General features: G+C 44.1%; 2 protein-coding genes across 3 annotated transcripts in view; one reads left to right on the top strand and one right to left on the bottom strand.

The window, feature by feature from the left end:
- Window positions 1-19,422, bottom strand: part of cep112 (centrosomal protein 112) — a 57,820-nt gene extending 38,398 nt beyond the window's left edge. For both annotated transcript variants that reach the window (XM_055884318.1, XM_055884326.1), the window contains exons 1-8: window positions 19,381-19,422; window positions 18,663-18,765; window positions 18,358-18,548; window positions 17,967-18,130; window positions 9,343-9,430; window positions 7,174-7,254; window positions 2,404-2,451; window positions 2,219-2,293 (exon numbers count right to left, since the gene is read on the bottom strand). In XM_055884318.1, coding sequence (XP_055740293.1) covers window positions 2,219-2,293; window positions 2,404-2,451; window positions 7,174-7,254; window positions 9,343-9,430; window positions 17,967-18,130; window positions 18,358-18,548; window positions 18,663-18,759 — 744 coding nt within the window. In that variant the 5' untranslated portion in view covers window positions 18,760-18,765; window positions 19,381-19,422. The remainder of the gene's footprint in view (window positions 1-2,218; window positions 2,294-2,403; window positions 2,452-7,173; window positions 7,255-9,342; window positions 9,431-17,966; window positions 18,131-18,357; window positions 18,549-18,662; window positions 18,766-19,380) is intronic.
- A 3,871-nt stretch (window positions 19,423-23,293) lies between these two features.
- prkcab (protein kinase C, alpha, b) overlaps window positions 23,294-27,384 on the top strand; it is a 314,729-nt gene continuing 310,638 nt past the window's right edge. The window contains exons 1-2 of the mRNA XM_055884310.1: window positions 23,294-23,634; window positions 25,013-25,044. Coding sequence (XP_055740285.1) covers window positions 23,465-23,634; window positions 25,013-25,044 — 202 coding nt within the window. The 5' untranslated portion in view covers window positions 23,294-23,464. The remainder of the gene's footprint in view (window positions 23,635-25,012; window positions 25,045-27,384) is intronic.

Below are 27,384 nucleotides of genomic sequence, written 5' to 3'. Positions count from 1 at the left end.
GCCTTTTGGACCAAGACTTGGTGCTCCGGTACCGCTTGCCTGGCCCCGGTGATGTGCTGGACCGTACACGCTACCCTCTGTTGCGCCTTGCGGTCGGATGCCGAGCAGTTTTCATACCAAGCGGTGATGAAACCAGTCAGGATGCTCTCAATGGTGTAGACATCGAATTCTTTGAGAATCTGAAGACCCATGCCAAATCTTGTCAGTCTCCTGAGGGGGAATAGGCATTGTCGTGAACGCTACACAACTGTCTTAATGTGTTTGAACCATGATAGTTTGTTAATGATAGGACTTAGTGCCTGCAAGAAACTTGAAGCTCTCAACCAGCTCCACTACAGTCCCGTTGATGTGAATGGGGGCATGTTAGCCCCGCCTTTTCCCGTAGTCCATGATCAGCTACTTTGTCTTGCAACACTGCCAGGTCTCTGACCTCCTCCCTATAGGCTGTCTCATCGTTGTCGGTTATCTGGCCTTTGCGTCGTCGGCAAACTTAATGATGGTGTTGGTATCGTGCATGGCCATGCAGTCGTGGTTGAAGGAGTACAGGAGTTGAGGGGCCCCATGTTGAGGATCAGCATAGCAGATGTGTTGTTGCCTACCTTAACCACCTGGAGGCGGCCCGTCAGGAAGTCCAGGATCCAGATGCAGAGGAAGGTGCTTAGTCCCAGGGTCCTTAGCTTAGTGATGAGCATTGAGGGCACTGTGGTGTTGAACTCTGAGCTGTAGTCACTGACAGAATTCTCATGTAGGTGTTCTTTTTGTCCAGGTGAGAAAGGGCAGTGTGAAGTGCAATAGAGATTGCGTCATCTGTGGAACTGTTGGGGCGGTATGCAAATTGTAGTGGGTCTAGGGTTTCTGGGATTATGGTGTTGATGTGATCCATGACCAGCCTTTCAAAGCACTACAGGCTACAGACGTGAGTGGTACGGGGCGGTAGTCATTTAGGAAGGTTACCTTAGTGTTCTTGGGCAAAGGGACTATGGTGGTCAGCTTGAAACGTGTAGGTATTACAGACTCGGTCAGGGACAAGTTAAAAATGTCAGTGAAGACAGTTGCCAGTTGGTCAACGCATGCTCTGAGTACACATCCTGGTAATCCGTTTAGGCCTATGGTCTTGTGACTGTTGACCTGTTTAAAAGGTCTTACCTCACATCGGCTACGGAGAGCGTGATCACACAGTTGTTTGGAACAACTGGTGCTCTCATGCATGGTTCAGTATTGCTTGCCTCGAAGCAAGCATGGAAGGCATTTAGCTCTTTTGGTAGGTTTGTGTCACTGGGCAGCTCGTGGCTGGGTTTCTCTTTGTAATCCGTAATAGTTTGGCAAGCCCTGCCACATCAGACAAGCGTCAGAGTAGTAGCAGGATTGTAGTAGGATCTTAGTCCTGTATTGACGCTTTGCCTGTTTGATGGTTCATCGGAGGCCATAGCAGGATTTCTTATAAGCCTCCGGATTAATGTCCCGCTCCTTGAAAGGGTCAGCTTTCGCCTTTAGCTCAGTGCGGATGTTGCCTGTAATCCATGGCCTCTGGTTGGGATATGTACTTATGGTCAGAGTGGGGCCGACGTCGTCGACGCACTTATTGATGAAGCCGGTGACTGATATGGTATACTCCTCAATGCCTTCGGCTGAATCCCGGAACATATTCTAGTCTGTGCTCTTAAAACAGTCCTGTATCTTAGCATCCGCGTCATCTGACCGGATGCTAATTCCATATTGAGCGAGTACTTCCTATGCTTGAGTTTTTGCTTGTAATCAGGAATCAGGAGGATAGAAATATGGTCAGATTTGCCAAATGGAGGACGAGGGAAAGTTTTGTACGCGTCTCTGTGTGTGGAGTGAAGGTGGTCTAGAGTTTTTTCCCCCTCTGGTTGCACATGTGACATGCTGGTAGAAATGAGGGGAAATGGATTTAAGCATTCCTGCATTAAAGTCCCCGGCCACTAGGAGCCCCACTTCTTGGTGAACATTCTCTTGTTTGCTTATGGTCTTATACAGCTTGTTAAGTGCGGTCTTAGTGCCAGCATCGGTTTGTGGTGGTAAATGGACTATTATGGAAAATATAGATGAAACTCTCTTGGTAAAGAGTGTTGTCTACAGCTTATCATAAGGTACTCTACCTCAGTATTGATTGAGGTACTCAACAGGTATTGCTTTCTGGAATGGTTGATGGTTATTAGATGGCTGTCTATGGTTAGGTGGGTGTTCTAGTGCCCACCTCTTTCTCCTGTCTTGCAACTGGGGTCTGCTCATCAGTCAAAGTGCTATTCTTCAGGCTGGATTTGAGGAATATCTACATTATGGAAATAAAAGAGTGGGTAAGAAAGAGACGGGGGGAGAGAGTGAGTAAAAGGTAACACTTATCTGCCCTCAACACACATGGGAACCCTCCCTTACACTTACCGGAGACAAGGGGATAGGGTTCTCTCTCAAATACCTGGGGTTCTCAATCTGCAAGAGAATAAGAAAAGAAACAGAAAAAAAGCCCTTTACTTATTTTGCATCTCCTCCTTTTTCTCAAGACAAGGCTCCACCACAAACACATGTACACACACACACACACAAACGTACACACACACGTCCCTCCCTGACCTCCGCCCTCGGTTTGTCTTAAACAATACAGGACTTCAAACTTCAAAGGCCAGCACTTAACACACAGTTAGTTTCTTCCCTCAGCTCTGACTGTTTACAGAAAGGGAATACCTCGGGCCACTTCAAGGCATTGTGTGTGCTCAGCTCAGCTAGGCCCATTTCCGCTTGGCTCCTCTTTCTGCCAGTCAGCCCTTTTGTCAACCCCGTTACTCCGTAAGCTATCCATGACGCGTCTATCGGCCCGGGGAGACAGATGTGTATACATACTCCCTCACCAAACACGCCCGCTCTGTCCCCTTTGATTACACAGGGAATAAAAAACACAATGAGCCTAAAGACTGAAGAGACGGCTAACAGGAATGACAACTCTGACGTCAGCCCACCTTAGAGTGTGTTAAGACACAAGTGGACTGACTGACATGGCTATGGAGTAAAACCATCAATGGTTCAACTCTGTTAGGGGATTAAGCCGGGAGGAGAAACTGTACTGTAGTGAGTCGACGGAGTTCATTCTCCTTCTTCTCCGTTCCTCTTGTTGTGACTGACCTCCTTATTTCTGTATGAACTTCCCAGGCAGCTTCACACAGTGTGGAAGACAGCTGCAAGGGAGCAGGCGGGATCACAGCCTTCTGAAACAGAGATCATCTGACTTTGTAGATGACAACAAATGACAGAAAGAGAGAGGAAAGAGTTTTCCAGCTAAGCCTCAAAGGGCCAGGGAGGGGCGAAGGACGGGAGTATAGTGTGTGTGTGTTTTCTCTATGGTGTGAAGGTTCAAGTTTGTGAGCTCATTCAGTAATCCTAAATACATGAGGCCTGTTTGACGGCCCAGAGCTGGAGACCAAACTGTTCTGAACTAAATGACATGTCAGTTAGACAGTGGACATCCAGTATACTCCAGAACGACCAATCATTTAATACTAAACAGGCAGTGGCTGGACAAACCTCTGCCCTCTGAGCATAGAGCTGGTGCAGAGAAACAATTTTGTTTAACCTCTGACACTCAGTTCAGCAAATCAGGCTTCTAAATAAAAGTTATTATAAAGTCTTAACAACATTTTGATTAAATATTGAAAGACGGCCCACACTTACCTCCCGCTCTGTGGAGCTGAGCGGCCCACATCCAACTCTGACCATGGGAGGCCCACATGCCAAGGCTTGCAGGGCAGGGCCAGGCCAGACATTGGTGGTGAAACTTAAACTGGTGCTAGACTAAACTAAAGTGTGTGTTTGCTTGTGATGTCTGCCCAGCTGGTACTGGATCCTGTCTGTGGCATTCTCCCTGACAAGGACAGATGGATGAGGCGGCCGCAGACAGAGGAGAGAAGAGAGGACAGAAGAGAGGAGAGCCACTCCACATCAAGGACCTACCGCTCAATCCAAACAAACACACGTTGTGTGCATCACTTCCTAACGTTGACCCAACGTTGGGCAACAGGTCTGTGAGGCAGATGGGGACAATCGACCAAAGACAGGACTATGAGGAGAAAGACTGTGGTTGTTCTGTTCTCTCCTAAAGGTGAGAGGGAGAGACATGGCTAGGTGGCTAGATGGCTCTGGGGTACACACATTTCAAAGAGGATACCAGAAAAGTTGAGACAAAGAATGACCAGGCAAGACAGAATTACATTGAGGCAGCAGAGAATGCTGCAGACAGCTGGTAGTTTCAGCCACTGCAACCAAACACCCCGCTCTTTACTCTATGCTCCACAGTGCAGAGAGCACAGCCACACAGCTTAACTCTGTCTATGTTCCACAGTGCAGAGAGCACAGCCACACAGCTTAACTCTGTCTATGTTCCACAGTGCAGAGAGCACAGCCACACAGCTTAACTCTGTCTATGTTCCACAGTGCAGAGAGCACAGCCACACAGCTTAACTCTGTCTATGTTCCACAGTGCAGAGAGCACAGCCACACAGCTTAACTCTGTCTATGTTCCACAGTGCAGAGAGCACAGCCACACAGCTTAACTCTGTCTATGTTCCACAGTGCAGGGAGCACAGCCACACAGCTTAACTCTGTCTATGTTCCACAGTGCAGAGAGCACAGCCACACAGCTTAACTCTGTCTATGTTCCACAGTGCAGAGAGCACAGCCACACAGCTTAACTCTGTCTATGTTCCACAGTGCAGAGAGCACAGCCACACAGCTTAACTCTGTCTATGTTCCACAGTGCAGAGAGTACAACCACCTGTAGATCTATTATAGATGATGCTGGTGGTAGTGGAGGCTAGGGGAGCGTTGCCAAGCACACTGCCTCTTATCATTATCACTACCACAACACAGAGCAGAGCAGGGCTTCACGTCCCCGTCTGATACAGGGAGAGAGAGAGATGAGAGAGAATCATCAACTTTATCAAAAAAGAGAGAGACCCGTACAGGTGGAGGAGAGAGAGAGAGAGAGAGAAAGAGAGAGAGAGAAAGAGAGAGAGAGAGAGAGAGAGAGAGAGAAAGAAAGAGAGAGAGAGAGAGAGAGAGAGAGAGAGAGAGAGAGAAAGAAAGAGAGAGAGAGAGAGAAAGAGAAAGAGAAAGAGAAAGAGAAAGAGAAGAGAGAGAGAGAGAGAGAGAGAGAGAGAGAGAGAGAGAGAGAGAGAGAGAGAGAGAGAGAGAGAGAGAGAGAGAGAGAGAGAGAGAGAGAGAGAGAGAGAGAGGGGGAGAGAGAGGGAGAGAGAGGGAGAGAGAATAAATAAGGGAATAAAGACAACATCAGTGTACTGCTTATCTCTCCCAGGTCCAGTGACTCTCCAGACACAGGAGATAAGAAGACAGGAACACATCTAAAGACTCTCCTCCTTCCTCCTCATCCTCCTCCTCCTCCTCTAGCCCTCATCTCACTGCTCTCTGACTGTATCCCTGTGGTTTGACAGGCACTGCAGCTGTGTCGGTGCTACTCAGTAGTTGTGTGTCAGTGTGACAGGCAACGTGTAGTCTACTGGGCATGGGGTACTCTCTCATCCAATGGTGGTATATTTCATATAACCAGCATGGAACTGGCTGTGACTGCAATATGCTTCTCAGGCGTCTAGGGCTTCCCCTCTGCTTCAAACAAGCAGGAATTGTAATCCAAACCCTGATGTGAGAGACCTATATACTGTACATACAATGTTTACAGACGGAATAACTTAGGGATGATTTTTAGCAGGACACAACATTTTGGAACATTCAGACAGAAATACAGTACATAACCTAAAGTATGTAGACACCTGCTCATCGAACATCTCATTCCAAAATCATGGGCATTAATATGGAGTTGGTCCCCCCCTCTATGCTGCTATAACAGCCTCCACTCTTCTAGGAAGGTTTTCCACTAAATGTTGGAACATTGCTGTGGGGACTTGCTTCCATTCAGCCACAAGAGCATTAGTGAGGTCGGGCACTGATGTTTGGTGATTAATCCTGGCTCACAGTCAGCGTTCCATTTCATCCCACAGGTGTATGATGGTTCTGAGGTCAGGGCTCTGTGCAGGCCAGTCAAGTTCTTCTCCACCGATCTCGACAAACCATTTCTGTATGAACCTCGCTTAGTGCACTAGGCATTGTCATGCTGAAACAGGAAAGGGCCTTCACCAAATGGTTGCCACAAAATTGGAAGCACAGAATAGTCTAGAATGTCATTGTATGCTGTAGCATTAAGATTCCCCTTCACTGGAACTAGCCCAACCCATGAAAAACAGCCCCAGACCATTATTCCTCCTCCACCAAACTTTACAGTTGGCACTATGCATTCGGGCAGGTAGCGTTCTCCTGGTATCCGCCAAACCCACATTTGTCCGTCGGACTGCCAGATGGTGAAGCATGATTCATCACTCCAGAGAACGTGTTAACACTGCTCCAGAGACGAATGGCGGCGAGCTTTACACCACTCCAGCCAATGCTAGACATTAATCTTAGGCTTGTGTGCAGCTGCTCGGCCATGGAAACCCATTTCATGAAGCTACTGACGAACAGTTAGGGTGCTGACATTGCTGCCAGAAGCAGTTTGGAACTCGGGAGTGAGTGTTGCAACCGAGGACAGTGTTGCTCCTAGACGTGTCCACTTCACAATAACACCACTTACAGTAGACCAGGGCAGCTCTAACAGGGAAGAAATGTGACAAAATGACTAGTTGGAAAGGTGGCATCCTATGACTGTGCCACATTGAAAGTCACTGAGCTCTTCGGTAAGGCCATTCTACTGCCAATGTTTGTCTGGAGATTGCATGGCTGCGTGCTCGATTTTATACACAATTAGCAATGGGTGTGGCTGAAATAGCCATATCCACTCATTTGAAGGGGTGTCCACATACTTTTGTATATATAGCACAGGAGGTTGGTGGCACCTTATTTTGGAGAGGACGGGCTCGTGGTCATGGCTGGAGCGGAATAAGTGGAATGGTCTCAAATACATTGATACCATTTTATTTGCTCTGTTCCAGCCATTATTATGAGCCGTCCTCCCCTCAGCAGCCTCCACTGATATATAGTGTATGTTATGCATGCTTATTGGACTAGAATATGTTATCACGTTGGCTCTATTCGTGGCATTCCTATCTGCCACGTTCAACAACGTTTGGCTACTGAACGTGGCCCTGGCAGACATACCCCCAGGTTCCAGCTGTTGAGTCGAGCCTCCAGGTCACTGTCGTCAGGAGACGGCACCACTGGCTTCCTGTGGCCATCCACCTAGGGACCAAAGAGAATAGGTGATACTGAGTGTGGGACAATAAGTGCACATAATGTTCAGTAGGGTGTGTTGTATTCTTATCAGCCAGACCCACCCAACTGCTTCTGAAACCCTTCTTTACTATACTCTCCTCCTCTCCCCTCCCCTCCATTCTCCTTCCTTACTCTCCTCTCTCCATTCTCCTTCCTTACTTTCCTCCATTCTCCTTCCTTACTCTCCTCGTCTCCTCTCCCCTCCATTCTCCTCTCTCCCTCTCCTTTCCTCCATTCTCCTTCCTTACTCTCCTCCATCTCCTCCCCTCCCCTCCATTCTCCTTCCTTCCTCCCTCTCCTCCTCCCCCCTACCCTCCATTCTCCTTCCTTAGTCTCCTCTTCTACCCCGCCCCTCTCTCCCTCGCCTCCCTCCCTCTCCTCTTTGCCTCCCTCTCCTCCTCCTCATTCTCATTTCCTACTCTCCTCCCCTCCCAGCCCACCCCACCCCACCCTCCGTTCCTCCATTCCTCTATTCTCCTTCCTTACTCCCCCCCCCCCACCCTCCTCTCCTCCATCTCCTCTTTGCCTCCCTCTCCTCTCCCCTACTCTTCTTCTCCTCTCTCCTTCCCTCCATTCCCCTCCCCTCTTCTCTCCTTCCTTACTCTCCCTCCTTTCCTCCATTCTCCCTCTCCTCCTCCCCCCTACCCTCCCTTCTCCTTCCTTACTCTCCTCTTCTCCCCCGCCCCTCTCTCCCTCGCCTCTTTGCCTCCCTCTCCTCCTCATTCTCCTTTCCTACTCTCCTCCCCTCCCAGCCCACCCTCCTTTCCTCCATTCCTCTATTCTCCTTCCTTACTATCCCCCCCCCACCCTCCTCTCCTCCATTCTTACTCTCCTCTTCTTCTCCTCCCTCCTTTCCTCCATTCCCCTCCCCCCTACCCTTCTCTCCTCCATTCTCCCCCTCCCCTTTCCTCTTTGCCTTCCTCCCTTTCCTCTTTGCCTCACGCCCTCTCCTCCTTGCCTCACGCCCTCTCTTCCTTGCCTCACGCCCTCTCCTCCTTGCCTCACGCCCTCTCCTCCTTGCCTCACGCCCTCTCCTCCTTGCCTCACGCCCTCTCCTCCTTGCCTCACGCCCTCTCCTCCTTGCCTCACGCCCTCTCCTCCTTGCCTCACGCCCTCTCCTCCTCCCTCATTCTCCTTCCTTAGTCTCCTCCCCTTCCACTCCTCCTCCCCCCTACCCTCCTCTCCTCCATTCTCCTTACATACTCTCCTCCTCCTCTCCCCCTCCTACCCACGCCAGATGTTTGGCGGTTCCAGACCATTACCGTCCCCATCCTGTCCCCCTGCAGTCTAAATTCCAGTCCAGGGGTCACAACGCTCTCCCCTCTGTTGTTTTGCTCAGTCTTTTGTTACAGGGCGCCCCACTTCTGAAACACTGTTATATAATGTGAACTTTACGTGAACGTTGTGTGAATGTTATGCAAACGTTTCTAGAGTGCAGCTGTTGATTCAGGATCAGGTTTTGTGAACATTTCATATATACGTTATAATGTGAACATTTCCAGGGTGCTGTTGTTTTTCGGGTTAGGTTTTGCCTGGGGTTGGGTTTGGGGCGTGGGTGAGATACCTAAGAAAGAGAAATATCCAATAAAGTCGAAGTGTAGGCATTTTTTAAACCTGATTAAAATTAAGTGGAGGGTGGACCTCTCCCTCTCTCTTTGTCTCTCGTAACAGAACTAGGCACACTGCCAAGTTAACACCTCATATTACAGACAAATGACGGAAATACCAGGCTGATTAAAATGGTCATAGTCCTGATTCATCGCCTGTAAATGTCACCCACAGTGTTTATTATCATTGATATCGCGGTATGCCAAGTATGAGTGTCACGCACGGTGTAATGTCATACTCTCTGTGTCACAGCCATTCAACCTACCGTGTGAAAATACAATCAATGGTATGATATGATGGAGAACGTCATTACAGAATAGAATATGTCCTGCCTGAAATGTAAGACTCCGTAATTACAAACTCCTTAACTAAGATAAAATAGGCTAAAGGTAAAAAAGTGGCCAAATAGTGACAAGGAGTTGAGTACTAGAGTAGAGTACTGCTGACCCCTTTGTTGTGGTCTTCAGAAGAGCGTTTCACTGGGCTGGGGGCCAGGGGCCGAGATGGAGACATCTCCTCATATAGCCGTCTTCTCCTGGACACAGAGGGAATGAGAGAGAGAGATAGAGAATGTGAGAAAGAGAGGGAGGGAGAAATGTGAGAAAGAGAGGGAGGGAGAGGGATATATATAGAGAAAGGGAGGGGAAAAAGAGAGACGGAGAGAGAGATTTCCATTAGGAAAGATTGAAGAAAACAACAAAATACAAAGATCTGAGTGTATCACTGGTTACATTACAGGAAACTGCTTCGCTCAATCACTGGCTTACATCATGTCTATCAATATAATGTGTAACTCATCAAATGTGAGTCGTGCTGTACAGTTGTAGGATCTTTATACTTTGACTTGTATTGTCGCAGCAAAATAATACTGCAGCAATATGATTTCAACGGTTATTAGCTGGTGAGGCTATTTCCTGCAGTGCAGGAAAATTCTGAGCAACAAAAGAGTGATCAAATTAAGATCCTACAGCTGTACTTGCCTCATTTCTGATGCAGCTATGCTTTCAGCTCAATGTTTTACTCTCAAAAACTAAAACCCTTGCCTCTCTCACTTGACGTTGTCCTACTAGCATTGGCTTTGCTGATAGCTACTTTATTGAGGAAAACAAATACTTACCATGACTGAGATGTGGGATCAATACATTAGATCAATACATTAAAGTATCCCAATATTATGTTTAACTTTAGCTAGCGCTAGTCAGCTGTACCTGCACCAAAACTCTGGTATTTCTTCTCTAGCTTGTTATCCATCTGTTTTTTAAATGGTGAGCCAACATGTTTCCATCACTTTTATTTCCATGACTGATTAAAACTCGCTTTTACATGGCTCTCTCTTGTTCTACTGCAACAGACAAGGTGACCAATATGTTTGGAACATCGAATCGTAATACATAGAATCGTGAGAATCGCAATACATATCGTATCAGCATCTACAGTACCAGTCAAAAGTTTGGACTCTCCTACTCAATCAAGGGGTTTCTTAATTTGTACTATTTTCTACATTGGAGAACAATAGTGAAGACATCAAAACTATCACATAATACCTATGGAATCATGTGGTAAGCAAAAAAGTGTTCAACAAATTCTTCAAAGTAGCCACCGTTTGCCTTGATGACATCTTTGCACACTCTTGGCATTCTATTCATAGTCCATCGGTATATAGCCCACCCAATTTACCTACCTCTTCCCCATACTGTTTTCATGTATTTACTTTTCTGCTCTTTTGCACACCAGTATCTCTATTTGCACATGATCATCTGATGATTTATCACCCCAGTGTTAATCTGCTAAATTGTAATTATTCGCTCCTATGGCCTATTTATTGCCTACCTCCTCATGCCTTTTGCACACATTGTATATAGATTCTCTTTTTTTTTTCTCCTATGTTATTGACTTGTTTATTGTTTACTCCATGTGTAACTCTGTTGTTGTCTGTTCACACTGCTATGCTTTATCTTGGCCAGGTCGCAGTTGCAAATGAGAACTTGTTCAACTAGCATACCTGGTTAAATAAAGGTGAAATAAAAAATAAATAAAAAATTCTCTCAACCAGCTTCAACTGGAATGATTTTCCAATAGTCTTGAAGGAGTTCCCACATATGCTGGGCACTTGTTAGCTGCTTTTCCTTCACTCTGTGGTCCTACTCATCCCAAAAGATCTCAATTGGGTTTAGGTTGGGTGACTGTGGAGGCTAGGTCATCTGATGCAGCACTCCATCACTCTCCAAGAGCAAACCAGATGGGATGGCGTATCTCTGCAGAATGCTGTGGTAGCCATGCTGATAAGTGTGCCTTGAATTCTAAAGAAATCAATGACAGTGTCACCAGTAAAGCACCCCCACACCTCCTCCATGCTTCACGGTAGGAACCACACATGCGGAGATCATCCGTACACCTACTCTGAGTCTCACAAAGACACGGCGGTTGGAACCAAAAATCTCAAATTTGGACTCGGTCTAATCGGTATCCTTTGTGTGTATTTCCGGGGCTACAACAAAAACATGTACTGTTGGGGGTACTCGGCGACCAGAGTTGGGAATCCCTGCACTAGGACACGTCCTAGCAAAACTACTTTTCTTCCATTTCATGCCTACTGAACACAACCAAGAGAGAACAGACAACAATGGGAACCTCGGCTACTGATTCTGACAAGCTATGCTTCATTAATTAGTATTACCAGCTAATTAAGCATATACACTGGAGGCAATTACACCGGCTTAACAATGACTGAATAAATCTGCACAATTAGGGAAGGGTGGAGACGATCGGAGAAAGAACAACCAGTAATGTACCGAGGTATGCGATGAAAACATCCAATTATTTCTCTAGGGCACTTTTAACTACGGTCATTTAGGCCTATATATTCACTTTGTTGTTTTCCTCATGTCCTTAACACTCCAGAGTTCTATGAAGTACTTTTCTGTCACAAGAGACTGACAGTTGGACCACAGACAATCACTTGCCTTTCTGAAGAAAATGTATTGTGCATAAGAGGGCGATAGAGAAGGTGGACCTGTGAAATTCAGCATCAGAGGCAGGAGAGGGCGCTCTGTGTGTCTACATTCTGTTATAAAGTGAGCGAGACTGAATGATACAAAACTTGTATGTTCTCAATTACAGTGTCAGTTGAGGTCTAACTTATCATCATGAAACTAATGGCGTGCATATTTTGTATCCTTTGTGTGTCTCTCTACCAGCTGTAAAAGCAGCCTACGAGAAAACTAGCAGGCACACTTTCTTCCCCTCAAGTATGCACACACACACACACACACACACACACACACACACACACACACACACACACACACACACACACACACACACACACACACACACACACACACACACACACACACACACACACACACACACACACACCGGGGGCCAAGCGAGCAGTGCAATGTCGGGCCTCAAAGTCAACAGGTGGATGAGGATAATTGAATCAGATGTGTCTGGAGTCTGAGGCCCAGAGATCAAAGCTGTGCCAGCCAGGCAGGTCGGGGCTAGGGGAGAGAGAGGGTGCGTGTGTGTGTGGTGTGTGTGTGTGTCTGCTGCTGCTGCAGCCAGTCTTATTAAAAACAGCCTGACATCTATACGCTTCGTCCATGACCTCCAGGTGCAGAAGCCAGAGGCCCTAGGTCTCACCCTCAGGCACCCCAAGGAAGGCAGCCAGACCCTGTGGCACAAACAAGACGTGGACCCCTTAACTCAACCACCTGGAGGCAAGGTCTAGGCGGCTAAACAGGGCATTTATAAAAGTTGTTTGATGTCTGCTGCTGCAAGGACAATGTTATTGTCACACTTGGCGAGGGGGATGGAGAGGGAGAGGTTAAGGGTTCTCATGTGTGGAGCTCAGAAGATAGAAGTCAGAGTGAATAAAACAGAAAGAGGAAAAACAAAAGAGAAGAGACAGAAACAGAAGGGATTCACATATAGGAGTTAAGAAATATGATGCTAACCACCACCACACATTCATCCTTCCACCTTTGCCTGTTTGCTATGAGGGGAGAAAGACCAGAAATTCCCCTCGTCTATAGTAACGAACGCAACACTTCTACACATGCCGAGTCAACATGAGATTCATGTCAAGATTCGGCTCCCCCAACACATACACACACTTCGTCTCTCTCCCCCTTCTCTCAGAGCTCTCCAAGGCACGCCAAAGACAACAACGTGTCAAGACAATCATGGCATGTTTAAGGCCTGATCCATAAGTGACATGTGAGTACCAGGAGTCGGCACGTAGGCTACACACCAGGGCCTCTGAGGATGATCTCTTAACCTGGATCAGCTTGCTACCCCCATTCCTTTCACACAGACACAACTAGACGTTATCAGTTGAAAACAGAGAGAACCATCAGGGTTCTGCTGGTGAGTAACGCCATCTTGTGGCCAAATCTGGAACTTACTCACTCCAGCCAAATATGGTGTCTCTTCTAGCCAGTTAAAAACAGAGTTTCTAAACACAGAGGCCCAACATCAGGATACTTCACCCCTATCACCCCATTGCCTGATTAATGGCATGAGGCAGAGATCAAAAGATCAGACATCACAAGGAGTCAAATTAGGTCCCTAGAGTTTTATCTAAATGGGAGAGACACATTAAAGAGCATGTGTACTAAGTCATTTTCAGCCTGTGATCTATACGCTCTTTAAATGCTCTTATCCCAATCAGACACTAGTCAGACAAAATAAAATCCAGCTCTTCAATACAGCCAGTGTACTTAGGCTAACTGAGGTTACCGTTAGACATGCTTGTGTAACTGGTCGGATTTGTGACAAGGACATCTCGTACGTCATTGCAACGACTTTTCACAATCAAACGTACGTGTATCTTTAAAGTGACTATACACATAGGCCCACAAACAGAACCACCATGAATTTGAGCTGAATGGTTCTTTGGCTCAAGATGCCACTGAATTTTCCACTGCAAGCAACTAGTCGTCCCGATCAACACATTGTTAATGACATTTTCTAAGATCCACTCACCACTGTCCCCTTGGCCCAGATAAAAAAAAAGTAGAGTCAAAGCATTACTGGTCCTTCCTTCCCTCCCTCCCTCCCTCATTGAATTGGGCCTACCCATTGGACACAGACATCCTTTCAACGTCTAGTTTTGATTTGCATTTGGTTGCGTTGTCAACTAATGTGAAATCAACCAAAAATGTACCCATGTCATTGGATTTAGGTTAAAAGTTGGGTGAAGGCCTCCAGAGTGGCTCAGCGGTCTAAGGCACTGCATCGCAGAGTTGCGGCGACATTACATGTCACAACTGGGCATCACCTGGAGTCCCATAGGGCGGCGCACAATTGGCCCAGCGTCGTCCAGGTTAGGGGAGGGTAAGGCTGGGGGCTTTACTTGGCTCATCGCACTCTTGCAACTCCTTGTGGCGGGGCAGGCGCCTGCAGGCTGACCTCGGTCGTCAGTTGAATGGTGTTTCCTCCGACACATTTGTGCAGCTGGCTTCCGGGTTAAGCGGGCGAGTGTTAAGAAGCGCGGCTTGGCGGGTCATGTTTCGGAGGACCCATGACTCGACCTTCGTCTCTCTCGTGCACGTTGGAGAATTGCAGCGATGAGACAAGATCGTAATCACGAAAATGTGGAGAAAAAAATACTAAATTGCCTTACGTTGATGACTTTTTGCAAATCCAATAATTTTCCCACATTAATTGAACATCGTCACATTGAATTTATTTTGTTTAAATTACATGGAAACAATGTTTTTGCACAGTGGGTAGCAGCCTAGTAAATAGATTGGCTATGTACAGGGCTCCACATTAATGCTTGTCCTCTTGTGCGGGACAAGTAAAAAAAATTATATATATATTTAAGACAAGAAGAATAAGCTATAGATTTAAGTTTTCCGAATGGAAACAAAACAATGTATCACAAAAATCACATCAAACAAATACACTGATCAGAATTGGATCAGAGGCTAACATTGGAATAATATTCAAATATATTTTTCATGTACATATATAAAAAAAGCCTAGATGTCATAGTGTAGATGATATGCATATTGGCTACAGCCTCATGTCCAAACCAACGCTGACATGAGGGAGGAAGCAGAAAATGTAGCCAAACTTTAATGATACTTTTAATTATATAAATATAGGCTAAACACCAGTCATGTTAGACAAATATAATGAAGGATAATTAACATTAATGTCTATAAGCTTGATTCTGTCGACATGCTCGAGGAACAGTTCGTTCAGATCAAATGGTCACAAGACGGAGAGTGAAGGAAAGGGAAAGAAGGACAGTACCTGCACCGCACATCCCCATCTTTAATCTAAGCGGAGGTGGGTAGCATTTGGAAACTATTTAACCATAAACTTAAATTGTTTAAAACCTAGATGTTTTATGTCATCTTATGAAGTGGGTCTTACCTTGTTCAAAGTAGCCTAGCCAAGCCAAAATACAACAATAGAAATGTTGAGGGAATTACTTTATAATACGCCATTGAAAACAGCATTTTTCTCATGTTCTATGGGCCAAAGGAATAACTCTAGTCATTTTAGTAACCCATGCTAGTTAATGCATCTTTAGATCACCCCTTTCCCATGTGCTTTTGAGAACAGTGTTTTCCTACCAATTGCATTTAGGAACATTTGCCCATAGCTTACAGCCAAATGTGCATTGAATATAGTTGCGGAGAGTCCCTGTAATCCTAGATTCAGATCATTCAGGCGAGAAAAAATATCACCCAGATAGACCAGTCGTGTGAGAAACTCGTCATCATGCAAGCGGTCAGACAAGTGAAAATTATGGTCAGTAAAGAAAACTAAGCTTGTCTCTCAATTCAAAAAAACGTGTCTATACTTTGCCCCTTGATAACCAGCGCACTTCTGTATGTTGAAAAAGCATTACATGGTCGCTGCCCATATCGTTGCATAGCGCAGAAAATACACAAGAGTTCAGGGGCCTTGCTTTAACAAAGTTAACCATTTTCACTGTTGTATCCAAAACATCTTTCAAGCTGTCAGGCATTCCCTTGGCAGCAAGAGCCTCTCGGTGGATGCTGCAGTGTACCCAAGTGGCATCGGGAGCAACTGCTTACCACTCCACTATGTCTCCTTGTCATGGCTTTAGCAACATCAGTACAGATACCAACATGAGCAACAGCTACGTTTGGCTACATACGGACTGTTAGTGGAATTCCCGCAAGAGAGTAACGGTTAATGTGATTGGATGTTAATTATTTGACTAGGCTACCTGTATTTGACATGGTTATTTCGCTGAACACTAGACGGTCTAATTTTATTTTTGGCAGTGAAACGTGCCTACTCAGGCGAGAAAATAAACCTCACCCAAATGTATAGCCCCGTTGGAAAATATAAATGGACTGTTTGAAAATGTGCAGATTTTTTTTATTTTCTTTATGTGAATCACATGTTTATTTGGCATACCCCCGATGGCATTGCATGTACCCCAGTTTGGGAATACCTGCTCTATGGTATAAAACAAAAGTTATGCATTATATTTTATAAAGTGGTTCATTGCATCATACAATGATGTGTTAGAGAGCAACTACTGTAATTAACCTATTGTAAAAATAATTAAAAGTAGCAGACAATGTTTCAGAATTCACAGGCAGTCCAGCATATTTAGGTTGGAGGAAAAGTCAATGCAAATAATTGTTGAATTCAAATGTTCTGCTGAAAGTCCACAACAATTATCCATTTTTTTTCAGCCTACTTAAGAACCTAGAAACAGGAAGTCTAGGGACCATGCAGTAGCCTATACAAAAATGCAAGTGTCCACTGTCCATATCTGATTGCACTGTCATGAGGTATTCTGTTAAGCTGCCGAAAACAATACAGACTGCGCAAAAAGAGCACAACCATGTCGATTATGTTGTGTAAATTCAACGAAATAGCTACGTCAATGCAATGTGATTACATGAATAAAAACGAGTTAAATGTAACTAAATGGAATCGGAAATGGAATCTACGTAATTCCTAAAAGTAATTATTTAACATGAGGGCAATAAACAATAACAAGTAATACTGCAGACTCTAAGGTTAAAATCTCCCCTTTCTGGTAAATATAGTTATAAATTGCTGAGGTGTAGTCACTTCTCAGGACACAAAATATGATACAAATATGAAATATTTAACATGATGTATTTCCTATTCAACAGAACTGTATGAAGAAGGCTTGAAATGACTTATATGCTTTCTAAATATAGTATAATCAATTTATAAAACCACTAACTATAAGATGTCACCTTCCTTACAACTGTAAAACACTAATTTGTCTGTTTAGTATTAAATAAAAGTCTCTCTTGATCAAAATGTCCACCCCATTCGCTGTAAACGTCTCACGGAGCTCTAGCTTGGCTTCCTGAACTCGTTTGGAACTCGCCTTTCATTTCATATTAATATTGTCCGTCTATGACAAACAAAGTATTTGTTTAAAATCGAGAATTATTTTAGATAATGACTATCGAATTGATCTCTCCTGTAGCGCTATGATGTAAGGATTGCAGGCATGTGCTTTGTCAGTGGCTGTGACGTAGGGATCAGCCAGGAGTTCATGTACAGTCGGAAGAGCTAATAACAATGGCAGGAGGGACATCCCAGCTTCAAGTGGTTTCATATTTCCCATCATAGGTCACACAGGCTCAGAAAATATATTACTGTGTACATGGGAATAAAGGCTATCACTCAGTGCAATGCGGTGTATAACATACAGTCAGATTTAACAGGTGAACAGACAGTTTATGTTTTACATTGAAGTATATATGCAACTACTGTAAAAAACATGTTGAGTAGCCTAGACAATGTTTCAAAATTCAAGGGCAGTCCAGCATTTAGGTTGTGGGAAAAGTCAATGCAGAATCACACAGGTCCCATAAACAGGGGACTTTAAATCTAAGAGGTTTTTAAGTAAGTGGAAATAACTAGGAAACTATGTTGACTCAAACACTTTTGCCCAGAGGGTGAGGTGGTCTATTTCAGGATAGACACTTATGTGTGTTTGATTTCAGCTGACTTCTACTGTAGCTGGCAGGCATAGCAGTTGAGTATGTAGCTTAAGCTCTAGTCTATGCTGGGGAATAACCTACCTGTGTGTGTTAGAGTAGGCTATGGGTGAGGAGCTGGCCCTCTCTCTGAGCAGGCTGTCCCAGGAGTCGTCACCCTGGCCCAGCTCTCCCGTTACCCAGTCAGGCAGGCCTGCAGTGCTCTGCTCCAGGCCCCGGCCACATAGAGGCTCGTCAAAGTAGATGGACTGGCAATGAGAAAAGGTGCAGAGCTGAGTTTAGCCATCTAAAACAGTCAAAAACATATAACATACAGTCTACAAAGTACTATAAAATGGAATATCATGAATTAAACAAATAAACAAACATAAACAACATGGGCAGCCTACTAACAGTATAGAGCAGAAAGTATACTATTTATAATAGCTTACATCATCAGTGCACTTTAGTACAATACTGAGGATTGTTTGTTTACCATATATGTTGGTAGAGTCTTGAGACTGCCTGACTCTGGCTTGTGGCTGAAAGGGCCCTCCAGGACCCCTCTTCTGAGCATATGCAGGAGTAGGCGGGCGTACATGTTGCGGTTCTTGCGTCCCATCAGGCCCGAGCCGGATACACCTGGGTCACACAGCTTCTTGATCCACAGGGCACATCGCTGGCGCTCTGAGGTCAAATAGGGAGCAAGAAATTACAATCAATGAACTACTAACACATGACAATTACAATTTATAGAACACTTGCTTTTTAGTAATACAACTCATTTTACTGTAGGCCCACCTGTCTTGTTTTGTTTTAGGACATATGATTTCATGTCAACCAGGTGATGGTCAAACTCTGAGTCCAGTTTCTCCCATGTCTCCTCTTGTTTGTTCATAATGTCCTACACATTGGGAATAACACACATTTAACGTGTTCCTTTCGACTGGTTACTGTGTTCACATGCAAACGTGTCCATTCCGCCCCTCAGAACACATTTTAGCTACTGCTTCACAAAAACCATGCGCAACTAAACTACAACTTCAGAACTAGAGGTTTCAATACAAATGTAGCAAGTCCTTGCTGTTACTGTCATCAATTCGGCATCCCTGCATAGAACTAACGTTAGAAGAGTTGGCTACACACAGACTGAGCCACCAAGCTCAGCTGGCTAATAACAACTGAACCGTTGCTATGCATCGAGAAAGTGAGGACGGCATGTCTATCCTACTAGTTATCTCTCACAACTGAATCTGACATATAGCTAGTTTGCCAATAATGGTGCAGCTAGCTAAGTTAGCTTTGTTAGCTACAGTAGCAATCTGGCTAGCATCAGTTCTGTTGCTAACAGTAGTTCAAGCAGCACATCAAAACGACAAAACAAAGTTGCCGCGCGCTTAGTATTCACTGCTAATTTGTATAAATTTTACTAGTTAGTTAGATAATTACAATATATTCCACTTCACGCTAACATTGTGCGATAATACTGGAAAAGGTAGAGTTATTGGCTTGTTATTACCAGCTTCTGCAGATCTAAACGGTTCAAATTTCTGCTACACAGACTGCGTCCAACGTCACATCCTTTTTCCGTAAACGGGAGCGCCCTTGTTGTCATAGAAACTGTCAAGCTGATGAAACAAGTGCTCATGCTGTCATTTCCAAAATTGTACACTTTCTGTGCATTTGCAAGATGTTGCATTGAGTATAGAGTTAAATAGTTGTACATAATTATGTGATGCAGACCTGCGTTTACTATGCACAGTTCTATTTGGTTCTAGGTAAAAAAATCAAATAATGGGTAACAAGTAGCCTAGGCCTAGCCTAGACTATTTACAGGATTTGTATATATTTTAAATGCTTTCAAATACTAATAAGTTGTTGGATTCGGCCACATTGTTTTAAAATACTGCATGACAAATAAAATAAGTATTTAAAATACAAATATTTAAATATGCAAAAATGTAGGCCTATTGGAACCCAGGTCTGCTGTGATGTTACTTCGACTGGTTATTGTATGTTTACATGCAAACATGTACACTCCACCCCCCAGAGTACATTTTAGCATTTTCGAAAATTCTATATAACATTCCACGCTATACATTAACTCAGCAAAAAAATAAACGTCCTCTCACTGTCAACTGCGTTTATTTTCAGAAAACTTAACATGGGTAAATATTTGTATGAACATAACAATATTCAACGACAGACATGAACTGAACAAGTTCCACAGACATGTGACTAACAGAAGTTGAATAATGTGTCCCTGAACAAAGGGGGGGTCAAAATCAAAAGTAACAGTCAGTATCTGGTGTGGCCACCAGCTGCATTAAGTACTGCAGTTCATTTCCTTATGGACTGCACCAGATTTGCCAGTTCTTGCTGTGAGGTGTTACCCCACTCTTCCACCAAGGCACCTGCAAGTTCCCAGACATTTCTGGGGGGAATGGCCCTAGCCCTCACCCTCCGATCCAACAGGTCCCAGACGTGCTCAATGGGATTGAGATCCGGGCTCTTGGCTGGCCATGGTAGAACACTGACATTCCTGTCTTGCAGGAAATCACGCACAGAACGAGCAGTATGGCTTGTGGCATTGTCATGTTGGAGGGTCATGTCAGGATGAACCTGCAGGAAGGGTACCACGAGGGAGGAGAATGACTTTCCTGTAACGCACAGCGTTGAGATTGCCTGCAATGACAACAAGCTCAGTCCGATGATGCTGTGACACACCGCCCCAGACCATGACGGACCCTCCACCTCCAAATCGATCCCGCTCCAGAGTACAGGCCTCGGTGTAACGCTCATTCCGTCGACGATCAACGCGAATCCGACCATCACTCCTGGTGAGACAAAACCGCGACTCGTCAGTGAAGAGCATTTTTTGCCAGTCCTGTCTGATCCAGCGACGGTGGGTTTGTGCCCATAGGCAACGTTGTTCCCTGTGATGTCTGGTGAGAACCTGCCTTACAACAGGCCTACAAGCCCTCAGTCCAGCCTCTCTCAGTCTATTGTGGACAGTCTGAGCACTGATGGAGAGATTGTGTGTTCCTGGTGTAACTCGGGCAGTTGTTGTTGCCATCCTGTACCTGTCCCGCAGGTGTGATGTTCGGATGTACCGATCCTGTGCAGGTGTTGTTACACGTGGTCTGCCACTGCGAGGACGATCAGTTGTCTCCCTGTAGCGCTGGCTTAGATGTCTCACAGTACAGACATTGCAATTTATTGCCCTGGCCACATCTGCAGTCCTCATGCCTCCTTGCAGCATGCCTAAGGCACGTTCACGCAGATGAATAGGGACCTGGGCATCTTTCTTTTGGTGTTTTTAAGAGTCAGTAGAAAGGCCTCTTTGGTGTCCTAAGTTTTCATAACTGACATTAATTGCCTACCATCTGTAAGCTGTTAGTGTCTTAACGACCGTTCCACAGGTGCATGTTCATTAATTGTTTATTGAACAAGCATGGGAAACAGTGTTTAAACCCTTTACAATGAAGATTTGTGAATAGTTATTTGGATTTTTACGAATTATCTTTGAAAGACATGGTCCTGAAAAAGTAATGTTTCTTCTTTTGCTGAGTTTACATAGTAAGCCAAAATCATGATATTAATAGCAAACATTTACATTTGGATATTGTCTTTTTTATTTTTGTAATGGAAATGTTTAGGCCTATTATCAATATCATGAATTTGACGTACTATTTATAGGGCTAGCTGGATTATTGGTTTGCGAAAGTGATGGAACATGTTTTTCAGCAAGCAATGCCATTCTTTATTCATTAGGGTCGTTCAACTAAAGGAGTGTAACGGCAGTCCTCCTCCTCTTCATCTTCGGAAGAGGATGAGTATTGAGGGAACCAAGGCGCAGCGTAGGGAAAAGACATGTTTATTTAACGAAAACACGAACTTGATAAACTAACAAAAACAACAAACGGTGTAGACAGACCTAGACGACGTACTTACATAAAACAAGAAAAACGCACGAATAGGAACATAGGCTACACAAACCGAACAAACCGTAAACAGTCCCGTATGGTGCAAACAATTACACAGACACGGAAGACAATCACCCACCACGAACACTGTGACAACGCCTACCTAAATATGACTCTTAATTAGAGGAACGCCAAACACCTGCCTCTAATTAAGAGCCATACCAGGCAACCCAAAAACCAACACAGAAACAGAAAACATAGAATGCCCACCCAACCTCACGTCCTGACCAACTAACACACATAAACTAACAGAAATAGGTCAGGAACGTGACAATGAGTTTATTTTGTATGCCTTTGATATTGTAAGTAGAAATTGGGCAGCAATAATGAATATAGACCACATGGAGAATTCAATCAAATGTTTTATATGAATAAAGACTTGCTAAAATTTCAGCATTATGTCATCCCTCTGACTTCCAGGAAGGTTCTTAACCCAAACGTTTCTCCAAGTTTTCACCATCATTGTAAAGCCCTAGTTATTTTGTTGCTTTGATAAAGTAATTCCTGAGGAGTATTTATTTCACGTGATTACTGACTCATTTTAAGTTTAAAAACATAAGTCCCTCATTTTAATGTCAATGTAACCTGAACTCTCGTTTTAATATAGTAAAACTATTCCCTTTTAAATCTTTTTTTTTTTTCAAAATAAACATGTAACATCTGATAGTCAAATCATAATGTAAAAGCAGGTGGGATGGTTCTACTCTTTTTGGACATTTTCTGGTGTTTTGTGATGGAAAACTGGTTGAGTTGAGAACATGTAAACTCTGTTACCCATAGATAGACAGGCTAGAAACGTTTTAACAATTTCATTTTCTTGTGTGAAGCTTGCATCCAATTGCACCTCCCTCTTGCACACAACAAGCTTCCATTCCCGTCACAATTGGATTCATGGCTGATTTAAAATGAGATCACCATCCTGTTATGGTCAAACCTGTTACTTTATTTGGCACTTAATATTTACTTACATTAGTCTCTTTTTTTACCTCTTGAGATGGGAAACGTTTTTTTAAACGATTGAACATGTCCTCTTTATGACAGAATGTTACAATGAGGTGAAATCCAAAGATTTTCTCACCAAGTTGCACATCTTAAAAAGGCACCGATTTGGTGGAACGACCCAGAAATCGATGTGGTGAGGCAAATCACGCAGCCTGTTCACGATGAAAATAAAGAAAGCGGTCTGTGCAACAGAGGTAGATTATGGAAACAAATAAGGTTGAACTGGGATTGTCCCAGGTGCAAACATATTTGTTACCAGAAATTATATAGGTCTACCCTTTATGAGCTAGATGAGCATGGAATGAGTAGCCTAAATACAGACTATTTTCTGAGAATAGCCTATCGCTGTAATAATACACTTCATCCACATGATGGCAATGCTGACTTGCAATTTCCAACAGCTGCAGTTCAACACTGGATATCATATTATTGACGTCACTTAGAATGAAAAAGAAGCGCTCAGCGGTGGCTCTAGCAAAAGGGAAACCCGCTGTCCAGTGGCTATTTCGCAGTTGCGGTAGCCTATAGTATTTTAGTGAGCGTGTAGAAATACAAGTGAAGATACCTTGGAGTAAAACTGAACCGTACGACCGTGTAGCCTACTTTTTTTCTGCAATGGCTGATCATCATCTTTTACATTATAGCGACTCAGCTGCGGTTGGGAACCGTTTCGCCCGCAAAGGTGCTCTGCGGCAGAAAAACGTGCATGAAGTCAAAAATCACAAATTTACTGCCAGGTTTTTCAAGCAACCGACATTCTGCAGTCATTGCACAGACTTCATATGGTAAGCATCAATGCTCTTGCGCACCCGTCATTGTGTGAAAGGAGAGGAAAAGTTGGTGCGCTCTCGTCATTCCGGTCGTGTTAGTGTATTTCCTTGTTTACCCTATTTGTTGTTTAGTATTATGCAAAATAGTTGTGCCTTATGTAAAGTGTTCAATGGTTTTGAGAGAGGCACTGCTATTAGACTCATAATTAGCCTATTAGGCGCTTATCCTCATCAAAATGTATAATTTGTTAATTCAAATGATAACTTAATTGGATGTAATAGTTATAAATGTTCAATAAATTCAATGATGCGAACAGTTAATTTCACATGCGCTATTAAATCATATGAAGCTCGCCCTTCATCTCAAAACACCCTTCTGCGTACTGATTGGCAACTAGAACTCAGCAATAGAACTCTGTGCTCCCGATTTTTAAATGTTTTTCTTTATTTAACTAGGCAAGTCAGTTTTAAGAACCCATTTTATTTACAATTACGGCCTAGGAATAGTAGGTTAACTGCTTTGTTCAGGGGCAGAACGACAGATTTTTACCTTGTCAGCTTGGGGTTTCGATCTAGCAACCTTTACTGTTACTGGCCCAAAGCTCTAACCACTAGGCTAACTGATGTCAATGTGCAAATTATTTTCCAACCAGGCCATACTTAACTCGCCCCATAATTACTCATCTTGCCAAGAAAGATACACCACCTTAATCAGAGGCATAATGTATCAGATCTTTTTTGTTTATTTTGCACTCTAAAACGTTCACATTCAGTAGGCTATTAAATTGATATTTCACGTCTTTTGAAGTCTAATTTCCCTCCTCCACACATCTTGCCATGCTCATGTCTTATAGCCTGGAGAAGTCTGAAACTCTCAATCCATTGTACATGTGCCACAGATCTTGCCATGCTCATGTCTTATAGCCTGGAAACGTCTAAACTCGCCATCTACTGTAAATGAGTACGATCAAATGATATAGCAGTAACCCTACTGCTAGCTCTGGTCCAGGGCCTTGGTGTGCTTTCCTTTACTAGTTGAGGAAAGCACACGAATGCCCCCCTGGACCAGAGCTACCCCACTGGGCACAGATGTCAGTTAAACTAATTAGTTTACATTTAGTTGAGATGTCAACTAACGTGGATTCAAAACATTTCACATCATTGGATTTAGGTTTAAAAATAAATGAACTAAATGCCCTTTAGTTGACTTTTTGCAAATCCAAATTGATTCAATGTTGTCACATTGATGTGTTGAAATGACATGAAAACAATGTTGATTCAACCAGTTTTTGCCCAGTCGGACCCTACTGTATGACTTGGAGCATCAGAAGTACAGGTAAGACCAGCATCTGTCCTGCTGTCACTCACTGCTCCTTCTCACTGCTTTTCACAGGGGATTTGGGAAACAAGGATTCCAGTGCCAAGGTAACCCAGTGTTCTGCCTGTGTGTACATGTTTACACTCATATTTGCATGTGTACACTCATATTTGCATGTGTACACTCATAGTAGCTTAGCATTAGGGTATCCAATTGCCACATACTGTATGATGCACTTCCTATTGTTCTAGTATCAGTTTATCACTAATATTCATACCACTGTACAAGGGAATGTTGAACCTTCCACAAGCCAGTTTGGACGATGTCAAATCCATTAGCAATCTACAAGTGAAGAGGCCAGCTGCTTGTTCTTTTGTGCAGTAACTGTACATCTCAAAGCCCTGCTCAGAGTGCAACAATGTCTGCTATTCTTTCAAGAGCAAGGATACAGTCAGTGAAGGCTTCTGAATCCACCAGCACCAAAGTACTTCCCCATAGACAACTGTTTAGACACAGTTTATGTAGTGTAGTCTAGTAGGGCTCATTGGGTGCGTTAAACTATTCCGTCCAGACAGTGAGGTGATGACTGGCTATAGTCGCTGCCTGGAGATTTGACTGCTCTTACATGTATACTTTATGCAGTCTATTCTCCTGAAGTGTAAACCCATCCTATCATAATTCTATTCTCATTATTGTTCAGAGAAGATGCTGCGTCTTTCTTATAGCGTGTTGATAATCAGGTCATTGTTCACTCTTCCCCTTCCTCAGTAACTCTTAATATCTGCCAAGAACTTGGATGGGGCTAGCATTCTCAAATCTACTCCAAAAGTGCAGCATGACCACTTTTCAGGCTTCTCCCAAATATGGTATTCGCTAACAGTCTTCCACAGAAAAGTAAAACTACAGTACACTGCCTCCTTCGGTGAACTTTCACATTCTGTTTGATGAATTAATGTGCATGCAGAGCCACTTAATATGACTAAATACCAACAGTATCAGTTCTCTATTCACAGCTGGAGGCCTTTGATTGGTCATTTCTAGGCTGGTTGGAAAAGTTAGTGAAGGATTTACAGAAGTACCCAAGTTCACAGTATGTTAAATGTAATTGTGTGTTTGAATCTCTGAGTCAGATTGTAACTATGTAGAAGGGTAAAGGAAAACCGACTATGTTAGATTGTGAGCAATAGCAAATCTATGTTCCCAAAATAACCATTGATGAATTCAGAACAACAAAATATAATTCCATGCCAAAAGGTTATCGGACATTCGCGCATCACCAAGGGAGATGAACGTCATGTAGAACCTATGGGATGTAGAAAAACAGTTTCCAAGTCAAAGCAAATCACATTTGGAATGCCATACAAGTTGACACTTGTATCATTCATGCATCAGCCCGTCATGCATCAGCCCGTCACACAGCCCATCATTCATGCATCAATTGCCAATGTCTGTAGGGAGAAACATTTGTCAGTCATCCACATTAGACTACTGTACACATGTAGTTGTAACAGTACATTACCTGAGGATAGGATACTGCAGTCCTTTGGATCCAGCACTTGGTCTAAGGAGAGGCTGGTTAGGCACAGGTTTACTGAAATCATGGGATACAACACTAACAGAGGGCTGGGCTGTGTCTCCTAGGGAGTAGAGGGTGTTGGAGAAAACCACTGCCTCGTTCATAGTCATTATGGTTTTGAAAAATAATGCTGGATGGAGGTAGAACATGATCATGGAAGCTGGGGGGGCCCCAACACTGCTTTATCCATGGGGTCGGTTCTTGCTGCTCAGCAGCAGAGGGAGATGCGTTTCCTTTACCTTGCTGGCTACCAGGGGATTCTGGAGATGGGTGGATGTGTCTGGGCTGCCACCCATAGGAGGTCCAACATTCTGAGAGGCCTTTGGAACCCATAAGGTCAACCCACAGGGGTATTGGTTAACAGGTCCTGCTACCTCAGGAACACTGGGTCTTGAAGTCTTCTCTGGGAGCTTCTGGCTGCTTGGGACTGAAGGACAGTATTTACAACATGCCATTAATTGTTATTGTCTCCTACCAGTCTCACTACACATGAATGCCTGGAGGAGTGGAGAGACAACCACTGTCCCTCGGCGGTAACACACCAGCAGTATCCTGTAGAGCCGTTGCACTGCTGTGGGGTGTCACGATCGTCTTGACTTTGATAAGAGGACCAAAACGCAGCGTGTGAGAAATGCATTCTCTTTTTATTAGAGAAGAGCAACCAACGAAACAACAAACTGACGACCGTGAAGCTATATAAACAAAATGTTGCTGACACTGACCAATACACACTGACATAGACAATTACCCACAAACACCTAAAGCCTATGGCTGCCTTAAATATGGCTCCCAATCAGAGACAACAATAAACAGCTGTCTCTGATTGAGAACCAAATCAGGCAACCATAGACTTTCCTGAACACCTACACTG

This window comes from Salvelinus fontinalis, chromosome 2 (genome assembly GCF_029448725.1).
Source record: "Salvelinus fontinalis isolate EN_2023a chromosome 2, ASM2944872v1, whole genome shotgun sequence".
Taxonomy (NCBI): Eukaryota; Metazoa; Chordata; class Actinopteri; order Salmoniformes; family Salmonidae; genus Salvelinus; species Salvelinus fontinalis.
This window is presented reverse-complemented; position numbering and strand designations above follow the sequence as displayed.